At 37.0% G+C, this 17,809-nt stretch overlaps 2 protein-coding genes across 4 annotated transcripts in view; one reads left to right on the top strand and one right to left on the bottom strand.

Annotated features, from left to right (window-relative positions):
• Positions 1-17,809, bottom strand: part of LOC140152762 (cartilage intermediate layer protein 2-like) — a 273,597-nt gene that overhangs the window by 70,958 nt on the left and 184,830 nt on the right. The gene's annotated exons all lie outside the window — the stretch shown is intronic.
• LOC140152760 (uncharacterized) lies at positions 53-16,730 on the top strand. 3 transcript variants are annotated; one of them, XM_072175246.1, is made up of 11 exons: positions 53-255; positions 4,308-4,411; positions 4,876-4,972; positions 5,764-6,364; positions 6,789-6,908; positions 7,839-7,920; positions 8,748-8,795; positions 9,318-9,451; positions 10,405-10,591; positions 11,325-11,430; positions 11,744-16,730. In XM_072175246.1, the coding sequence occupies exons 1-11, from the start codon at positions 136-138 to the stop codon at positions 14,027-14,029; spliced, it is 3,885 nt and encodes a 1,294-aa protein (XP_072031347.1). In that variant the 5' UTR covers positions 53-135; the 3' UTR covers positions 14,030-16,730. The 3 variants fall into 3 exon arrangements, with proteins under 3 accessions (XP_072031347.1, XP_072031346.1, XP_072031348.1); XM_072175245.1 differs by having other exon boundaries at positions 10,399-10,591; XM_072175247.1 differs by lacking the exon at positions 8,748-8,795 and having other exon boundaries at positions 10,399-10,591.

Raw genomic sequence — 17,809 nt, 5'->3', positions numbered from 1 at the left:
CCTTTGACCTCACAATTTTTTTCAACCAATCACCGACGAGTACCATGGGCGATTGGTTTGAAAACAACAAAATAAATAAATACATGAATAAGACAAAAAAATTGCACTGAAGTGTAGGATTGCTCGCTGTTAAAAATGAGAGACATTGCGGAAATTCAGGACAGGCAGTCACTGAAATATGTGATTCGACATGAGCTCAAAGATCTTGGCATTAAGGTGCCGAAATCGAAGGAGAAAAACGCAGGTGGCAAACAGGTAAGCTTACACATTTTTTTGCAATAATAATGTGAATAAGCCCCATCTGCCCATCATGCCCATTGATTGAGCCATTCCTATTGTAACTGCGAAGTACAGGTCACGGTAAAAAATTAATAAATGAAAGACAGAGATAAAAAGATTTTATATCGTGTCTGATGCTGGGGGTCTGGTGTCACTGCCAATTACGATCATCACATGACGATCCTTGATTGGTTTTACACACAGGTTAATAATTATTATAATAAGCCGGTTCGCAATTTCAGATTTTGGCATACTTGCAATGCATTATGGGAAAAAAATTGGAGATAAATACGAGGAGGCTACTGTACATTTCCAATGGAATGCGGTGAACTGTGCCGTTTGCAAAAAAAATCTTGTACTGGAATTTTGCCAATTATTTTGTCTTTGTATTTAAGTATGCCAGGTGAATTTAAATTTGCCATCAAACTGCATCTTTTTCTATATTCAAATTAAAGCCCTTGAGTAAAGAAAGCCAAAACTGAAAACCTTTTTGTAGGTATGCTAGGTGAATTCAAATTTGCCATCAAACTGCATCATTTTACATATCTAATTAAAGCCCTTGAGTAAAGAAAGCCAAAACTGAAAACATTTTTGTCATAGCACTTTCCGTAACAAAGTTACATCTTGTCAAAGATTGACTTTCATCAAAAAGATTCTGCTAACAAAATTCCCAAAACGGCATTTAGGGGTGTTTCTAGATCTTAGTCTCATGGCGATAGCAGCTTTTTTAATGGAACTGCTATCAAAATCCTCTAAAATTCCATGTGCGACTTGATTATCACCATAAAAATCATATATTTGGGTCAAGTGAAGTATAGAAAACATATTTATGTAGGTTTCCTTCACCGACCTATTTTCGAAAAAATTCAAATTTCTATGTAAATATGCATTGTGTTTGGGCCGGTCTCGTAATTTCGCTGACTAGCAAATGTGTTAACTAAGGTTTGCCTGGGATACCTACTTTTTGTCATCATAGCACTTTCTGTGGCAAAGTTACATCTTTTCAAAGATCGACTTTCATCAAAAAGATTCTGCTAGCAAAATTCCCCAAAACAGCATTATTTACGTGTTATCTATCTTAGTCTCATAATGATAAAGTATTATTCAGATTCCCTTTTACAAATTAACCATCGCGTAGGTATGCTAGGTGAATTCAAATTTGCCATCAAACTGCATCATTTTACATATCAAATTAAAGCCATTGAGTAAAAAAGCCAAAACTGAAAACATTTTGTCATAGCACTTTCGTAACAAAGTTACCTCTTGTCAAAGATTGACTTTCATCAAAAAGATTCTGCTAGCAAAATTCCCAAAAACGGCATTTAGGGGTGTTTCTAGATCTTAGTCTCATGGCGATAGCAGCTTTTTTTAATGGAACTGCTATCAAAATCCCTCTAAAATTCCATGTGCGACTTGATTATCACCATAAAAAATTATATATTTGGGTCAAGTGAAGTATAGAAAACATATTTATGTAGGTTTCCTTCACCGGCCTATTCTCGAAAAAAATTCAAATTTCTATGTAAATATGCATTGTGTTTGGGCCCCGGTCTCGGCGAATTTCTCTGACTAGCAAATGTGTTAACTAAGGTTTGCCTGGGATACCTACATCGCGTATAATAAGCGAATTCCAATCAGCTGTCTACACTTCGCATGCTTCATAGTGACGACTGATTATCTTCCAGTCCGTATCATGACGGACTGAAAAATATACAATGCGACTTTGGTTGTGCACGCGCCGTAATGCGACTGACTAGCGGCGCCCGTGTACCGCGTTGCTGTACCGCGCCACTGTGACAAGATCGCACTCTAAACTTTTAAAAACAACAAACTCAAATAGAAATTTAAAAGAACAGCTAGCTCAAGGAAACCTACATAAATATGTTGTCTATACTTCACTTGACCCAAATATATGATTTTTTTTGTGATGAGACAATCGCACATGTAATTTTAGAGCGATTTTGATAGCAGTTCCACATAGAAAAGCTGCTATCATCATGAGACCACATGTATCACTGTTTTAAGATCTAGAAACGCCACCGAAATGCTGTTTTGCTGAATCTTTTTGATGAAAGTCAATCTTTGACAAGATGTAACTTTGCTGCGGAAAGTGCTATGACAAACGGTTTTCAGTTTTGGCTTTCTTTACTCAATTTGATATATAAAATGATGTGGTTTGATGATGGCAAATTTGAATTTAACTTTCATACCTATAAAGACATAACTTTTGAGATGGTTTGTAAGGTGCAAAATTAACAATAAGGTGTCCGGTTATACCGCCACGTTCAGCAAGTCGTCATCACGACACTTGTAAACAAACCGTGATTGAGTTTGATTGACAGATGACGTCAAATCTTTTGATCTCAGTCTTCTTTATCAGTGCCTCCCTCATATGTATGAGTATTATCGCACTGCGTACAAACAAGCTGTACTTATTTTTACTCTGGAGCCTAGAGTAGATTAGTGTATTTTTGAAGTACAGTCAACAGTACCGGGATGATCCCCTGCCACCCCTGCTCTTTTCGTATAGCCTGTGACGTTCTCTAAAGTGCACACTGCATTAATGTCAGATGTGCACGGGACCGACAGCTTAAAGTGCCCTCCGACGCACTAAGCAAGTAGAGTGAAGTGCTTTGCTCAAGGACACAAAGAGCCAGCCGAGCTCAGGCGGACCTGGGATTCAAGCCCTCGACCCTTGGATTCACAGTCCAACGCCTTAACCGCTAGGCCATGCTCCCCTCATTCATTCATTTTAATAAATCTAATGACATGTACCGTACGGTACTTTAAAAGTGTATGTAGCTGGGAGGAAAAGCTGATGATCAATTGAAAATGTTGACTTTTCATATTGAAGATATATACATTTTTCCCCCAAAAGACCTAATTTTTTTGGTGCTGGGGGGGGGGGATCCATAGTATCTTCAATACGAAATGTCAAAATTTTCAGTTGATCTTCGACTTTTAATCCCAGCTACATACACTTTAAGTACCGTATGGGTGGCTGCCATCTTTCAGTAGAATTCGGACAAAAGGGAAAATCGGGGGACTGAATATTCAGCATGTTTGCCCGTTTTGTATTATGAAGTGATTGCCTTGGTCATAAATAACTACGGTCAGTGTCCGAAATAAGGAAAATATGGAGGTTGTCCCGAGGACAACTGAAGCATAAATTCTGCTTGTCCTCAAAACATTTTGGTTGTCCCCAAAATGTGTCATATTTTTAAGAGGTAAAATATAGTGGTTGTCCAGAGGATAAGTACATATCTCAATATGGTTGTCCCCAGTGATTTTTGGACAAGAGGACAAGAGGATAAGCGCTTATTTCGAACACTGACTACGGTACTACTAGTTAGTCTTTGTCTTGTCTTGTATCTAGAGTTGGGCAGCTAAGTTGCCAATAGTCGTTAGTCGCCAGGGGCGGATTTAGAGGGGGCGCACCCGGCACGAGCACCCTCTATTTTTTGCAGAGCGGCGCCTGACTTAATGTATTTTTGCAGAGCGGCGCCTGACTTTGTGTGGGTGCCGAGCCGTTGGTGGCTCGGCGCCCCCTCTATTGAAAATTCCTGGATCCGCCCCTGGTCGCGACTATTACTGGTACGTAGTCGTGACTCGTGATTAAGACTATTGAAAACCAAACGTCGACTAATGCAGCTATGTTTTTGTGTTAAAAAATCACTTTAAAAGTGCCAGATATCCGCACAAAAACCAACCAAATACTAACTACAAAAAATGTGATAGAAACATTAGTCATTGTCTTACCAATAGTAACACTAACCATTCATCAAGTAATAATTAAGTCCATAAATCATCATTAAGTTGGTGTTGTTGACTTGTTGTTGTCACGAAATAAAAGCCGTCAAGAAACTCAAATTACTTAGAACTGTCAAACATCTCATTATAATTATGCAGCAATAACAGGTGTAGCAGAGGGGTAGGATACTTTAACTTTCTTTTAAATGTTCTCTCCTAAATCTATCACAATCTATCACAAACATTTGTTTGACCAATTTTAAATTATTGTGTTATAGCTTTCACAGAAATCCGGATTGTCTGCAGTACCAGTATTTGGAGTATCTCTCAATGATGTCTCAACTGTTATTACCAATGAAGAATATGGCCATACAGTACCAAGGTAAAGGCAGCATAACAAAAAAAAAATTAGGTTCTTTTATTTTTTATACAGGCTCTTCTGATTCATATAAACCACAATTATGATCCTTTTGTGAAAAAAGTTTTAAAATTACAATACAGTTGACTCAAGTTGTTTGTGTACATTGTAAATTTAAGAACATTACTTCTGAATTTGCACTTATGTAGTATGTATTTAGCAGAACTTTTCAAGTAAGTTTTCCAAAGACAGCTGTTATATGAAGGCCACTGGTATTGGGTGCAGCACCTACATTGTATGCTACTTTGCACTAAGTTGTGTACGTTAATTAATGCATGTTACTGGCAAGCGCTTTACAAGTGAATTTACGCAAGCGTAAGGATGCTTGCGTACACACATGGTGCACAGGCATGGTTTTCAAATTGTTTCTGATGTTGATTGAAAACCTTATGCTCACTCAAATTGAAGTATTTTGTTTTTTTCAACAGTTTTGTTGTTGAGTGTGTGGAGTTCCTTGGAAAGCACCTTAAAGCTGAAGGGCTGTTTCGCAAATCTGGCTCTCAAGCAAGACAGAAAGAGCTTCAGGTATGTTATACAGAGCATGACCAAAATTATACAAGGCACCTAATTGCTGTGGGTGCCTAATGCCTTTGCCGTGGTGCCCCTTCAAATTTTGGGACTGGTCATTTTGTACATACTTATAATTACTGATAGAAACTGCATTTATCTCTGAAACCGTACAATAATACAATGAACGAAAGGCAATTCACCTTTTCTGTAAATTCTCATAAGCCTTTGCGGGTAGACATCTGATGTCGTAAATTGTTACTGCACACTTCACGGCTTTCAAATGATGTGCACATCAGCGTGACGTCAAATAACAACATCTCCCATATACCCGCTAAAGCCGCCAAGGCTTACCCAAAAGGTGAATCACAGGAAGCAGAGCACTGTCACTAGGGTTGGAAGTTTGTGAATCAAGTTTTGAGCTTTTGATGAGAATTTCTGGATATTGATTCCTGCAAATTTGTGTGTATCTGACAAATTTGAGAGAATCAGCTTTAATATTATTTATGCAAATTGTATGAAAATCATACAAATCTGTCAACTACTTTGTTTTATCATGTAATACTCGGTACACAATACACATGCACACTCCCGTCTTTTCAAATATGTCCCCCCAAAATACAAAAAAGTTTCCCATTAAGGTTGAGATCAAATCACTTCAGAAATCAGTATAAGTTCTATATGCAAAAAGTATTGAATTATGTCCTGTTGAGTAGTTGTAAAGTTCACTAGCATTGTTGTTGCCTGTCTCCTCATTCTTATTGTTTTAAACTTGATATTGACATTGATTTTAACTGTGTATTTACCAGCGACACATTGAAAGTAGGAAACCCATCCCTTCAGATGCTCATCTTGCAGACGTAGCCAGTCTCTTCAAGCAGTTTTTCCGTCAGTTATCCGATCCTCTACTCACCAATCGTCTCCTCAACATCTTCATCAAATGCCAGCAAATTGGTAATGAGCTAGACAGAGAGTATGCTACACTGCTATTGACAGCCACCATGCCTCAGATCCATGTCAACACCCTGTCCTACGTCATGCGATTCCTTAATAAGGTTGCCTCCCATGCTGCAGATAACAAAATGGACAGTGCCAATCTTGCGGTGGTTCTAGCTCCTAATTTTATGAGTAAACCGCACGCTGATAATCTCAGCGAAAAGAGCATGGTAGCTGCAGACAAACTATTGAAATTGCAGACAGGAGTTGTTCAGCTGCTCATAAAGAATGCAGATAAGATTGGGACCGTTCCAGAAAATGTTGTAGAAAGAGTTTATATTGTGAGCAACAAAGGTAGTGATATCACAGATAGATACACATCTGAGGATGAGCTGGAGAAGAGCACTGATCTTATGGATCCAAAGTGGCGTAGGCAGGGCAGAAGGAAAAGAAGTAAAAGTGCCACCATACAAGGTAATGTATATAGATCCCCATACTACCATTACCGTAATTTAAATTCATTCAAGCTACTGTACTAATTGTCTCCTCATTAATTGCTTTTGATGAATTGTAATTTTTAAGTTAAAGATTTTACTTCAAAAAAGTTATTTAACTCTTTAATTAAAATCAACACATGTCCCTCTTCAACTACCCACTAGTAGTACCCAGGATAATGCATGGGTTGCCACTGTAGCTGTTCAACATGTAATATCAATTATCATATTAACTCAGGTGAACATGCTTGAATTTTGCAAGCAAATATTGCAATGTCAGTTGCTGGAATCCTCTCAGTATTTTACAACATTATGAATTTAAAATAAAAAATTTAAATTTAAACATGGCATTACTGTCCATATTTACATGGTACAGCTTAAATGTTTTATAAATTGGTTTATAGGTCTCATGAATGGAATAGGGAATCGAGTGAGAAATCGAAAAAACAGCTGTGAAAATATACTACAGACACCTGGCAGGGAGGACGTATTCGCATCACCACGTGTGGAGGTACCATTAGGAGGTAAGCATAAACTAGGACCATTATAATAGACCATTCCTATAATTGGAACCTTCCTGCCATTGATGAGGTAAACACTTACATTGATATCACATAATACATATATAAAATGTCACTAAAGGGAGGTGAAAGAAGGGTATCGCATGATTATTTTGTTATTATTTCATAATCATATGATTCCCTTATTGACCTCTCTTTTGTTGTTTTGTAGTATGTGATATGAATGTGATATCGATGTTCACTCCATCAATGGTAGGAAAGTGCCAATTATAGGAGTTGCCTATACCAAGAGATTTGAGTGGCTCCTGGGATCAGACACCTCCATTTCAGGAAGTCCTCCACCAATTGATATATCTGCAGAGAATGGGTACCAGTCAAACAAAACGTAGACTAAATGTGGTACATACATGTCATAGTTCAGTATATGAACACTTCCTCAGTATTAAAGTGTAACTTTAGTACTTGTCAATCGGTACACTATCATGTTTGTGTGACTTACAAATCAGTGGACACAGCTTAAACATGAATACTCAGTAGTCAGTCAACAATCAGTCTCACTTTAATAGAATGCATCCATAATATTTGTATCATGGACAGCATCTAAATATGAGTGAAGACTTGCACCCACAATAATATCAACTCATAATTTGCGTGCTGAAAATTTATGGCAATTTTTATATAAGCTACAGGACAATGCTTAAAGTACCAAATTAAAATGACTCCATATTAATATTCACCGAGGCACCTTCAGTGGGAAAATTTAATTTGAAACCCATATGATAGCTGTGTCTTTTTATGCTAAATATGAGGTAGTTTTGCAAATTCAAACTACAGTATTGCAAATAAATTTGTGTTAGTGAAGTCGGTAGTCACTTGGAGATTGATGCAAGTTTATTATTTATAATATTTTTGGTTTTGTATTTGTTTTTACAGCAGAGACACCCAGAATACTGAGATCAAGTAAGCGCAAAGCAAGTGACGAGTCACCAGCAGGGGCATTTTCTGCAGCTAAAAGGTAAAGGTAGATGCACAAAGAGGGACAAACTCTAATGATGCTAAACCTTTTACACAAGTAGTGTATTGTGTTATGATGTTTTACAAACATTAAAAGCTCTCTTAGTGCAACTCCGTCTGAACTACGTAGTAATCAATAGATAACTGCTGTCAATGCCTTGATTAGCATTGACATAAAAAAATATTAAACTTGATTGTGTTATCAAATCAATCTGTATCAAAAGATGAACAATAATATCAGCCATGGAATGGAAACAGGTAATCTGGTTATAAAGGTTTTAACTTTGGAAACTAATAAATTTATATTAAAGCTGATTAAAAACACTAACGTCATCCACTTTAATAATTACCATTTTATACTCAAAATCACAGTTCCCAATCATGAACATTGATAATTTATTTCACCATTTATCACCATTGCATTCTCATCACATCAACCCTATCCAAAATACTGGCATCAAATATATTTATGATGCCATTTGAAATACTGCCAAAATTGCTGTTGCCAGACCTGCATGGCCCCACTGATGCTGAATCCAAGCCAAAAGGAGTGTGGTATTGGAAATCTGTACATGCAGCGAAGTAATTGCTTCAAATGGATCATTTGTAGTTTGTGTTGCCATGGAAGTCAGATGAAAGTGATTCCATGGCACCACAAAATTCATCATATCCTTCAACCAATTAAAATGTGACCAATCCATCATCAAACTTCAGCCATGTCCTCCCCTCCATTCTTGCATGGACTCCATTTCAATTATGCTTATTTTGGTTGCATGCGTATCCATAATATATCCTGTTCATGTTTTTCTTGAATATTATTTTCTATAGGGCCCGGTCTCTATATAATTCCAGCAATGAAACTGACCAACCACAATGGTGAGCGGTGAAATAAAAAATCAATGTTGATATTTGGAAAACAAGAGCCAACAACCATGTATTTTTGTTACAAAACTGTATTAAAATTTGATCGATTTGAGTAAAACAATGTATACTATACACAGCACTTTTGTTTGATGGTAGACTTTTTTTACGTAAATCTGTAATTTGTAGTACCTTATTCGTTCCATTAACCGCCCATGCCCCTAAAAGCGCCCACCCAGTGACTTTAACAACAAGCAAACTGTGATATTATTAACTGCACATGCAAATATGGATCATGATCGGAAACATACAGATGATGATGGGTGAATATTTTGGGTCAGTTTTACACAATTATGTAAACAATGTAAAAAATAAGCGCTCACCCAAAATGACTTTGTTTAGCACCCTGTGTGGTTAATGGAATGAATCCTTTAAATTTTGAATGAGAACGTCTTTATTCTCCATTCTTTTCATTTTGATTGAGAAATTTATTATTTTGATTGATTTTCATAATTGCCCCAATTATGCCCGATGCAGGAAAGCAATGTTGCATAAGATGGTGATTGATCCCAGATACAGTAAACCTGGTTTGACCTTACACCGTACTCCAGGAGAATTCTGCTCCCCAATCACTCCACTCAGACCGCCTCAACCACCACTTGGGGAAGTAGGTAAGTTGGTTCTGTCCTTTATTTGTTTTGCTTTTAAATTCAGAACAATTCTGGTATACCATGCACACAAGTATAACCCTAACCTTAAACCTAACCTTAAACCTAACCTTAACCCCAACCTCAACCCTAACCCTAAAAATAGGGTGCACAGGGGAAACGAGAATTGTATTGAACACACAGTGTGTGTAGGGTAAACCAGAATTGTACTCTTATTGGTGATATATTGGACAGATTATTTGGCATCTATGAAGCTTGCCCAATGAGGTGATATCATCATCCAGTTAATCACTTCTTTTTGGTTGATGCAATCATCTTATTTCAGATTGGGGACTTTACTACTCACCAGATGTTCATACATATATTATAATTATAATGGGAGAATGGCTTATGTAATGAAATTGAGAACTGGAATTTTTATTTGATTGACATCAGACTCTCATTGAGCTTGATCGTATCACAATTGCAGAAAAATGGTATTATTAGGTACATTTATATATACAAAGCCTTTTGTACCTTCTGCGCTTGCCTTTGTATCACAGGACATCTATATCTTTGACAAAGTGTAATTTAGGCAATAAAATAAACACTCAAGTAGAGTTGGTTGCTGGTTGGTCAGGATTTGTTTTATTATTTGTTTTTTCTGTAGGTTAAAAGACCCTAAAATACTTGACAAATCTTGAAAAATATTTTTTCCAATAAGTTTCAGTCAAAATCAATCAATTTTTGCCAAAAAAACACTGATTTTACATGATTTTAGCAAAAACAAAAACAAAATTCTCCCAGAATTCAGCATCTGGGTCGGTTGGGCCGTAAAACATGTTTAAAAAAAAAAAAAAATTTTTGTTGCCTTATATTTAAATCTAACCAGAGTTTTTATACCTAATGTGAAGTGAAGAGTATTTGGAAGTTTTGAACAATCATTTTTTAAACTTTGTTTATATAACAAGATGCAGTGACACAGCAAGGAGAGACACTAAATTTCCAGAGTCCGTCCATCAAGTTTGCTGATGAGTCCTTCACAAGTTTTTCTGCTACACCTGCTCATGAGTTTGCAACTAAGTCTCATCTCTCACAGTCTTATACCACACCGGGAAGAAAGAAAACTAAGAAACTTAATCCTCTTAGCAGTATAAAGAAAAGGTAAAGTTATTATCTATTCTTGGGTGTGGCTTGTAAAGAATACACATAATCTGATTGGTTTTCAAGTGTATAATATCACGCAATAGTGGATAGTCATTTAAGACAGAGCACGCATCGCTACGCAAAGTTGATCATCAATGATCACAGGATAATGCGTTCACGTAATACACATGCGCGAACAAAGAATGCGGTTAGGCAGCTTAAATGTTCATGATGGTTTTGTTCATTTAAAACAACGAGGATGTCCTCACAAAAGTAACTTTATTTTTTTTGGAAAAAAGCAATGTTTCATATTATACCGTAACCACTCGGGTATAAGCCCACCTTCAACTATAAGCCTACCCCCTATTTTTCAAGGCATAAGTATTAAGTCCAGTAGTAATTTTGGCTAAGTTCTTAAATCTTTTCAATGCTTTTTTTTTTTTCACATTATTTTAAGAACAAAATATTTAAAAAAATCAGTTAAAAATTAGCATTCCAATATTTTTATCGTCCACTGCTCAAAATATTGGCCAGCCTATCTATTATAACACGATATTGGATAGGCAAAAGACAAAATCTATCTTTTATTCTCTAATTTGATTTCCCTGTGCTATGCTAATACTTTGCTTTGATAGTTTCCTCCCTTTTGAGCTACAGAATGTTTGATATCAATTAACATGAACATAACCTCTGAATACATGGTCTTCAATAGAGGTGCTTATAACACTGAATGATGTTGTTTTGATTTCAGACGTTCATTTGGTCTTGGTGATGTTACACCATCAGCACAACATACACCTAGAGGAATGTACCGGTCTATTAAACGAAAGCTGGGACACAAGCCTACACATAGTCAGGTAAGTTGAATCAAACTTGTTATTCAATAATCATTTTCAAAGTTTACCTATTTTTCATTTGAAACCCATTTTGTGGAAAATTCTATGTCTTTATTCTGCTTTTAAATTAAAGAATATGTAGAGTATACAACTTTTCATGTTTCCTTAGAATGGTTTCAATTGCATAAATCATATGTATGTGATGTGTGTTCATCCTAGCAGATGTTTCAACAATTTCAGATTGTGAGCATGAGTAGTGTAACTTTGCCTGCATTTGTAAGAAATTATTTGTGTGTTGTTGAGCTAACATCTTTTGCATTCTTTTATCTTCTAGTCCTTACATTGTCCGATGTCACCAGAAAAAGTCGGCTATCGTCTTGCAAACGAACCACTACCAGATGGCCTTGACACCTTGAAATTTGACATCTCAAATTCAGATAACACCTTGAAATTTGACGACCTAAATTCAGACCAGGCGATACAGCTAAGAAGGACGCCAGCATTCCGACAGAAACACAGAAAGGCCCCCAGCTCACCTGCGATGCTTCTGACCAAATCTTTCACAACTTGTGAAATTGCGATTGAAGACTCGCCCCATGATGTCAGTTTGTTAAATGAAGGGTTAACTAGCGTTAGCCTTTTGAATACTAGTTCTCCTAAAGTTGTTGTTGTTGATATGAAGTTGGATCCACAGGCTCAAATGTATAATGTAAAACAAAGTGGAGAAACCACTCCTGGTGTTCAGACCGGGTTACCGTCTGGTAACTCGGATCGTAAAGCCCCTAGTAAGCCTAAAAGATCAGGAAATCTTACTCCTGTACACACCCCACAGGATACACCAAAAGAAATGTCAGGTAAAAAGGCACCTAATAAACCAAGAAGATCGAGTACCAATCTTACCCCTGTAAAGAAGAATTTGTGTGTTACGGATATGGAACAGAATAAAGAACTTGAGGACTCTCCTGATATGCCGCCTCCTAAATTGCCACCAAAAATCAGTATAACAAGTGTGGATTGTGAGACGAAACCATACGAAATGGTACCATCCATAAGTCAACAAAGCATCTCTAGTATACTGTCACAAGCAAGTGTTGATAGTGTCAAGTCTACATTTAGCATTGAAGACTGTGATTATCCCACTGTGGTATATGATGACATACAAGTTACCAACACCATGCCTTGTGTAGTCAAAGAGCAGCATACCAACTCAATACCAGCTGCTTTGGGTGCCATGCCAAGTGATGAAGAAGATGAAGAGAATATGGGTGCCATGCCAAGTGATGATGAAGATGAAGAGAACATGGATCCATCTAAGGCAGCTCCTGGAAGATCACTCAGCTTAGAAAGTGTGGATTCTGCTCTTGGTGCTGAAAGTGACATGCAACAAAATCATCAGAGGCTGACAAAGTCTGTATCAATAGACAGTGGACGTGGGGGCTCTATTGATGATCTGATGGCAATGGGAGTTCTTGTCTATAAGAAAGCAGATGGTTCCACAATAGAGATAGAATCAGGTCCTGCTCCTGGAAGTCCACTGGTGAAGAGTATGTCAGCATCCAATATGAACACTAAACCATTTGGCTCAATACCGGCTAGATTGACACGCTCCCAGACTAGCTTACCGGCACAGCAGCAGCTGGACCCCAGTGACACATTCAATGCCAGTGTTGTAAGAGCCAACATTCAAATGTTTAATGCCATGTCGCATACTGATCTAAGTACAAGTTGCTCAGTTCCTGTCAGCAAAGTAATGAAGAAGATATCAAAGAAAGGCTCTGCCATTGGTAGGTCAAAGTCAAATGCTGTTACAAGAAGGTATTCCCTTTCCAATGATGAACATTATAGAAGAGTGTCAAATTCTGACGAGAACCTTCATCCAGCTACCTTGGTAAGATCAACTGGTGGTGAGATTGGGTTATATCAACCACTGGAGGAAAACCTATCAGAATACATGGAAACATATCCAGAGGATACAGTATCAGTACCTCCTATGAAAACATTAGATGTGACGTCAGAATACCGAGATCATAACGACTCGTACGAAACAGCCATATCTTATCAAATTAAGCGGAAGAATGGCTCTTTAAAAGTCAGCATCCCTGACATTGGCTCGCCGCGACGTCTACGCCAAGCACTCGGAGACCACAATGTGTCCATCTCTCCTCATGAGCTGGAAAAAGTTGCAAAAGGTGTGCCTCCACTTGATTACCATCCACACCGAAAGGACCCGCTTACGCCATTACGACTCGCAAAGTCTACCAGAGTGAGGACAGCTGCTGGAAAGCAAGTCACCATCATCAGGTACTCACCATCAGGAAGATCTTCACCAGGTAAAGCTATCAAAAGATTACAGTCATCATCAGCATCAGGGTTGCACAGATCTCATCAGCACCATCAACATCCTCATTATCACTATGACCATGCTGATGGAGCTGGTACATCATCATCAAAACACAGTCAGAGGACTCCTAGCAGAAAGGGTTCCAGATCACCTAAGTATCCCCAATCACCTGTGAATCCCTTAGCATCACACCAACAAAACTCTCCTTGTAGGAGATCATCCTCTAGGCTTTCTTCTATACAGGTACATATAGAGGAAGACACAGAATGGAAGATTTGATGTGTCTGAATCTGATAAACACTTTATTAGTTGCTAGGACAAAACATGGATGCTTATATATTTTTCTCCTAGATATATTCTAGCATAGTTGCTTACTGCCTTAGGTTACTGAAATGAAGCAAATATATCTGTGTTACAGTGACTATATTACACTCACAAAATGTTGTGGGGGGACCATGTGGTTGCATTTATTTACACATTTGTGATGCGATCAAGCAAAATTAGTCGGGACTCGGAAATATTAAATTTTCAGTTTGTTATAGGATAGTAAAAAACATTTACAAAGCTGCATGTTGCAGAAAACCGCATTGAAATTGAAGAACCAGTTGCAAAGATAGGAGCAATTAGAGAGTTTCCAAAACAACAGGAAACAAAAGGAGATATCTCCTTTGTACATGGCTATATCTCAAAATCAATATTTCCGAGTTCCGACTGATTTTGCTTGATCGCATCACATTTGACCAACCTTGCAACAGGTGACTAATTGAAAAGGAAGAACAGTGCATAAAGTACACACGCTATTTAAAAGCTGGTATTTCATTAAAGTAACCAACAGAGAATTAAAAGAGTTTCAAATCATGCAAGGGGGTTGTCAGTACTATTGTATGTAGAAGTGAGATTATTGAATGTAAAGTGATCATTTGAAAATGTTTTTTTCATGATCACACCATGTTAAATATATAGTTTGATTCGGTTCAACTACATATATGTTGCTGCAGAAAATTATTAAGATTTTATATAAATTAACTATATTCTTCCCTATAATGCCCTTACCAGAAATCATGGCATCCAATTCCAAGAGCAATAAGCTATATAACTATATGGTGTCTTGAAATGAAATTAAGGTTTTCTGTATTTCGTTGTGATTTTATGTTCATATCTAGTTAAATACCATAAAGCTTCACCTCATGGCGCACATGGGTTCCTTCCTTTACCTTACAGTATTGTTTACACAACATGAATTGTGGGTCTGCTGGTGTGATTTTTATGGGAGCTAGTGCACTTTTAGTTTCTGCCTAATATTCCAGTTATATCAAGGTAACCCATAATGTGTCATTAGGTGTATGCACATAAATATAGCTATAAAAGTAATGGGCATTAATGCACAACCACATTCATCCCTTCACTATCAATTGTAATTAATTAATTGTTTGAATTATTTTGCAAATAAATATTGTACTTTGCTCAATATAAGAATGGTATGTCTGAGATCAGCAAATTGGAAATTAACATAAATTCATAACCTCATTAATATACGCAGCAACTGCGATCCAATTACATTTAGTTATTTGTGAAAACGTGAACGCAAATCGAGGTCATTAATATCTCACAATTGACCGCAAAATGTGTAATTTTTCGAAAGTATTTGGATTGCGCGCTACCATATTTGAACAGATTGTGATACGCACTTTTGTTATTGGTCGTCCTGTTTTAGCCTGATCGATTTTTGGAAACGGAAGATGTAAAAATCATCTATTTTGCCAAACTTTTGAGCAAAATTTTTGTGTTATTTTGTAAAGTGAAGAGATCAAAGTGATGCTTATGAATGAGGTAAATAACTTTGCATCGGTAATATGTCGGGCATTGTGAAAAATCTAAGCATTTTGCTTTGGACCTTGGAATATCCATCGGTTCCAAAGGCATAATGTTTAGATTTTTCACAATGCCCTCCAAATAACTGATGCGCAGTTATTAACCTCTGTCTATAGATATAAACAGAAATTCTTGTGCTCAACAGTTTGCCATTTAGAATTTACAACATTTTATTCATAACAAACACAACTTGTGGATGACAATCAACCAATCAGCAAATGTAAAGGAATATTTGAAATGTATCTTGGATTATGATAGAAACACTTTTGTTTTTTGTTTTTGTTTATTTTATAATTTGTGCATACATGTACATGTACTATAAGTTGATGAGACCAGCTATATTGTATTCATTTTATCTTTGAAGAAAGTAGTTCATTATAGCCATGTCTTTAGTTGGGTACCCATCCTGTCCAAACGAGTCCAAATGCAACCAGAAAGGGTGAAAATATAATTATGATGATGGACATGTTATTATATCATAATATAGGTGCAAAGACAATTGCAGGTTTAAAATACATAAATGTAAAAACCAAAATCATGATTTATATTAAAATTTGTGATAATGAACCTCTATTTTGACATCTTTGTGTTTCCTGGAATGGACAGGCAACTCTGAATCCCAAGCTATGGCTATGGTTCTAGCTAATGTATCTGACAGTGACAGTGTGATTACACGTAGTACACCATTGTATGTGAGTGCACATGTTGCATTCAACAATTGCATCAACTTTTTGTTACAATTATTGGATGTCTACATGTGTTTTATGTTGGAATGATGTCAAAGTATCTTGTGAAAATACTGTAGTGGGCATGTCCACTTATATCTTGTATTATAATGATTTATAAAATATATGCTCTAATTGGTCCTGAAATATTAAAATCACAAAGTGCTAAATGTACAGCTTGATAACAGAAATACACCACAGCATTGATGGTCAATGATGGAGCATTATTTCTCTTATTTTTTCATACTCAATGTCTTTATCAAAGATGTGGGTTTCAAGCAACTGCCATGTTTCAATGTGATGATAAGTCTCTTATAAGTTATATTATAAGCTATTACTTGTCTCGTACATTTAGGCTCAATTGGGTTATTTCGAGTGGATTTTTTAAAAGTTTTCGCCTACTGATAAGTTAATGTGCCTTAAAAAGTTGTGTGTTATCTTGAATTCACCTCAGACAAGCTTTTTCTTTAGACTAAAGTTATTTTTTATTACTTCCGTGGTCCGGGTACGCGCTGGTGAATTGCGATCGCGTAGAAGTGACAAGGTTGCCTAGTACGCGCCGCGTCGACGACCAATGGGTCAACCAGCTTGTTGTCAAGTGCGTTGATCAGCCAATCAGTGTGATTGTTTATTTATTTTGTGTGTACGCTCGTTTACACTTGGTGCACAGCTCGGACCACAGAAGTAATACAAAATTAACTTTACCAATAAGCCACATAGATAATTCAGTGCATTGTGGTCAATATCCGTCTGGGACTCGCTGCATGTTTCAATGGACAAAGTCAATATCTTGTCATGATAAAAATGTATTTTACTTGCATTTTGCCTGTCTTGTTTATAAATATATCTACTGTTGTTATTTTTAGTTGTCAGACAAATGTGTATGTGCCATTCCATGTGTGCATAGTGACTGCCTTGTGCACACTTTGCAGAAGCTCCAACGTTAGCGTCAGGCTGTTTAGTAACAAAATTGCGTGGCATGATTGGTTTAATTTTTTTCTTGCGTAGTTTACAACATGGGATGCACTCGGTGCATTCAAATGTACATGTCATATCTGAGAATTAAATGTAGCTGCAGTAGTAGAATTGGCAATGTTTCAACTGAAACAGGTGAGAATTCCAGGCAATGGCATCAAATTCACACAGCTATGTTTTATATAAATCATAATTGATGTCTCTGTTATTGGTTATCAAATAGGCTTATAGAATACCACTAGATTTCAAAATGAGGCTCTACACCCGAAGTATATGTTGTGTGTGTACGCCTTTCATATGCATGCGTAATTACTGTGAACGCTTTGAAAAAGCCTTCTCGCACATTGCTAGAAAAGTGTGTAGATGAAAAATGCACTTTGCAGGTAGAACCTCGTTTTGGGAATAAAATGGCGGATTCGTGAAAAGGGTCGATTGTACGTGCATATCCCGTGGGCCCTGGTATTTGATTGCTTTTTGAAAGGTACAA

The sequence above is a fragment of the Amphiura filiformis genome, chromosome 5 (genome assembly GCF_039555335.1).
Source record: "Amphiura filiformis chromosome 5, Afil_fr2py, whole genome shotgun sequence".
Classification (NCBI taxonomy): domain Eukaryota; kingdom Metazoa; phylum Echinodermata; class Ophiuroidea; order Amphilepidida; family Amphiuridae; genus Amphiura; species Amphiura filiformis.
This window is presented reverse-complemented; position numbering and strand designations above follow the sequence as displayed.

Coding starts and splice junctions, on each gene's coding strand:
- LOC140152760 (XM_072175245.1), top strand. CDS start 136: ATGAGAGACATTGCGGAAATTCAGGACAGGCAGTCACTGAAATATGTG. Junction 256..4,307: donor AAAACGCAGGTGGCAAACAG/GTAAGCTTACAC, acceptor ATTGTGTTATAG/CTTTCACAGAAATCCGGATT. Junction 6,365..6,788: donor TAAAAGTGCCACCATACAAG/GTAATGTATATA, acceptor ATTGGTTTATAG/GTCTCATGAATGGAATAGGG.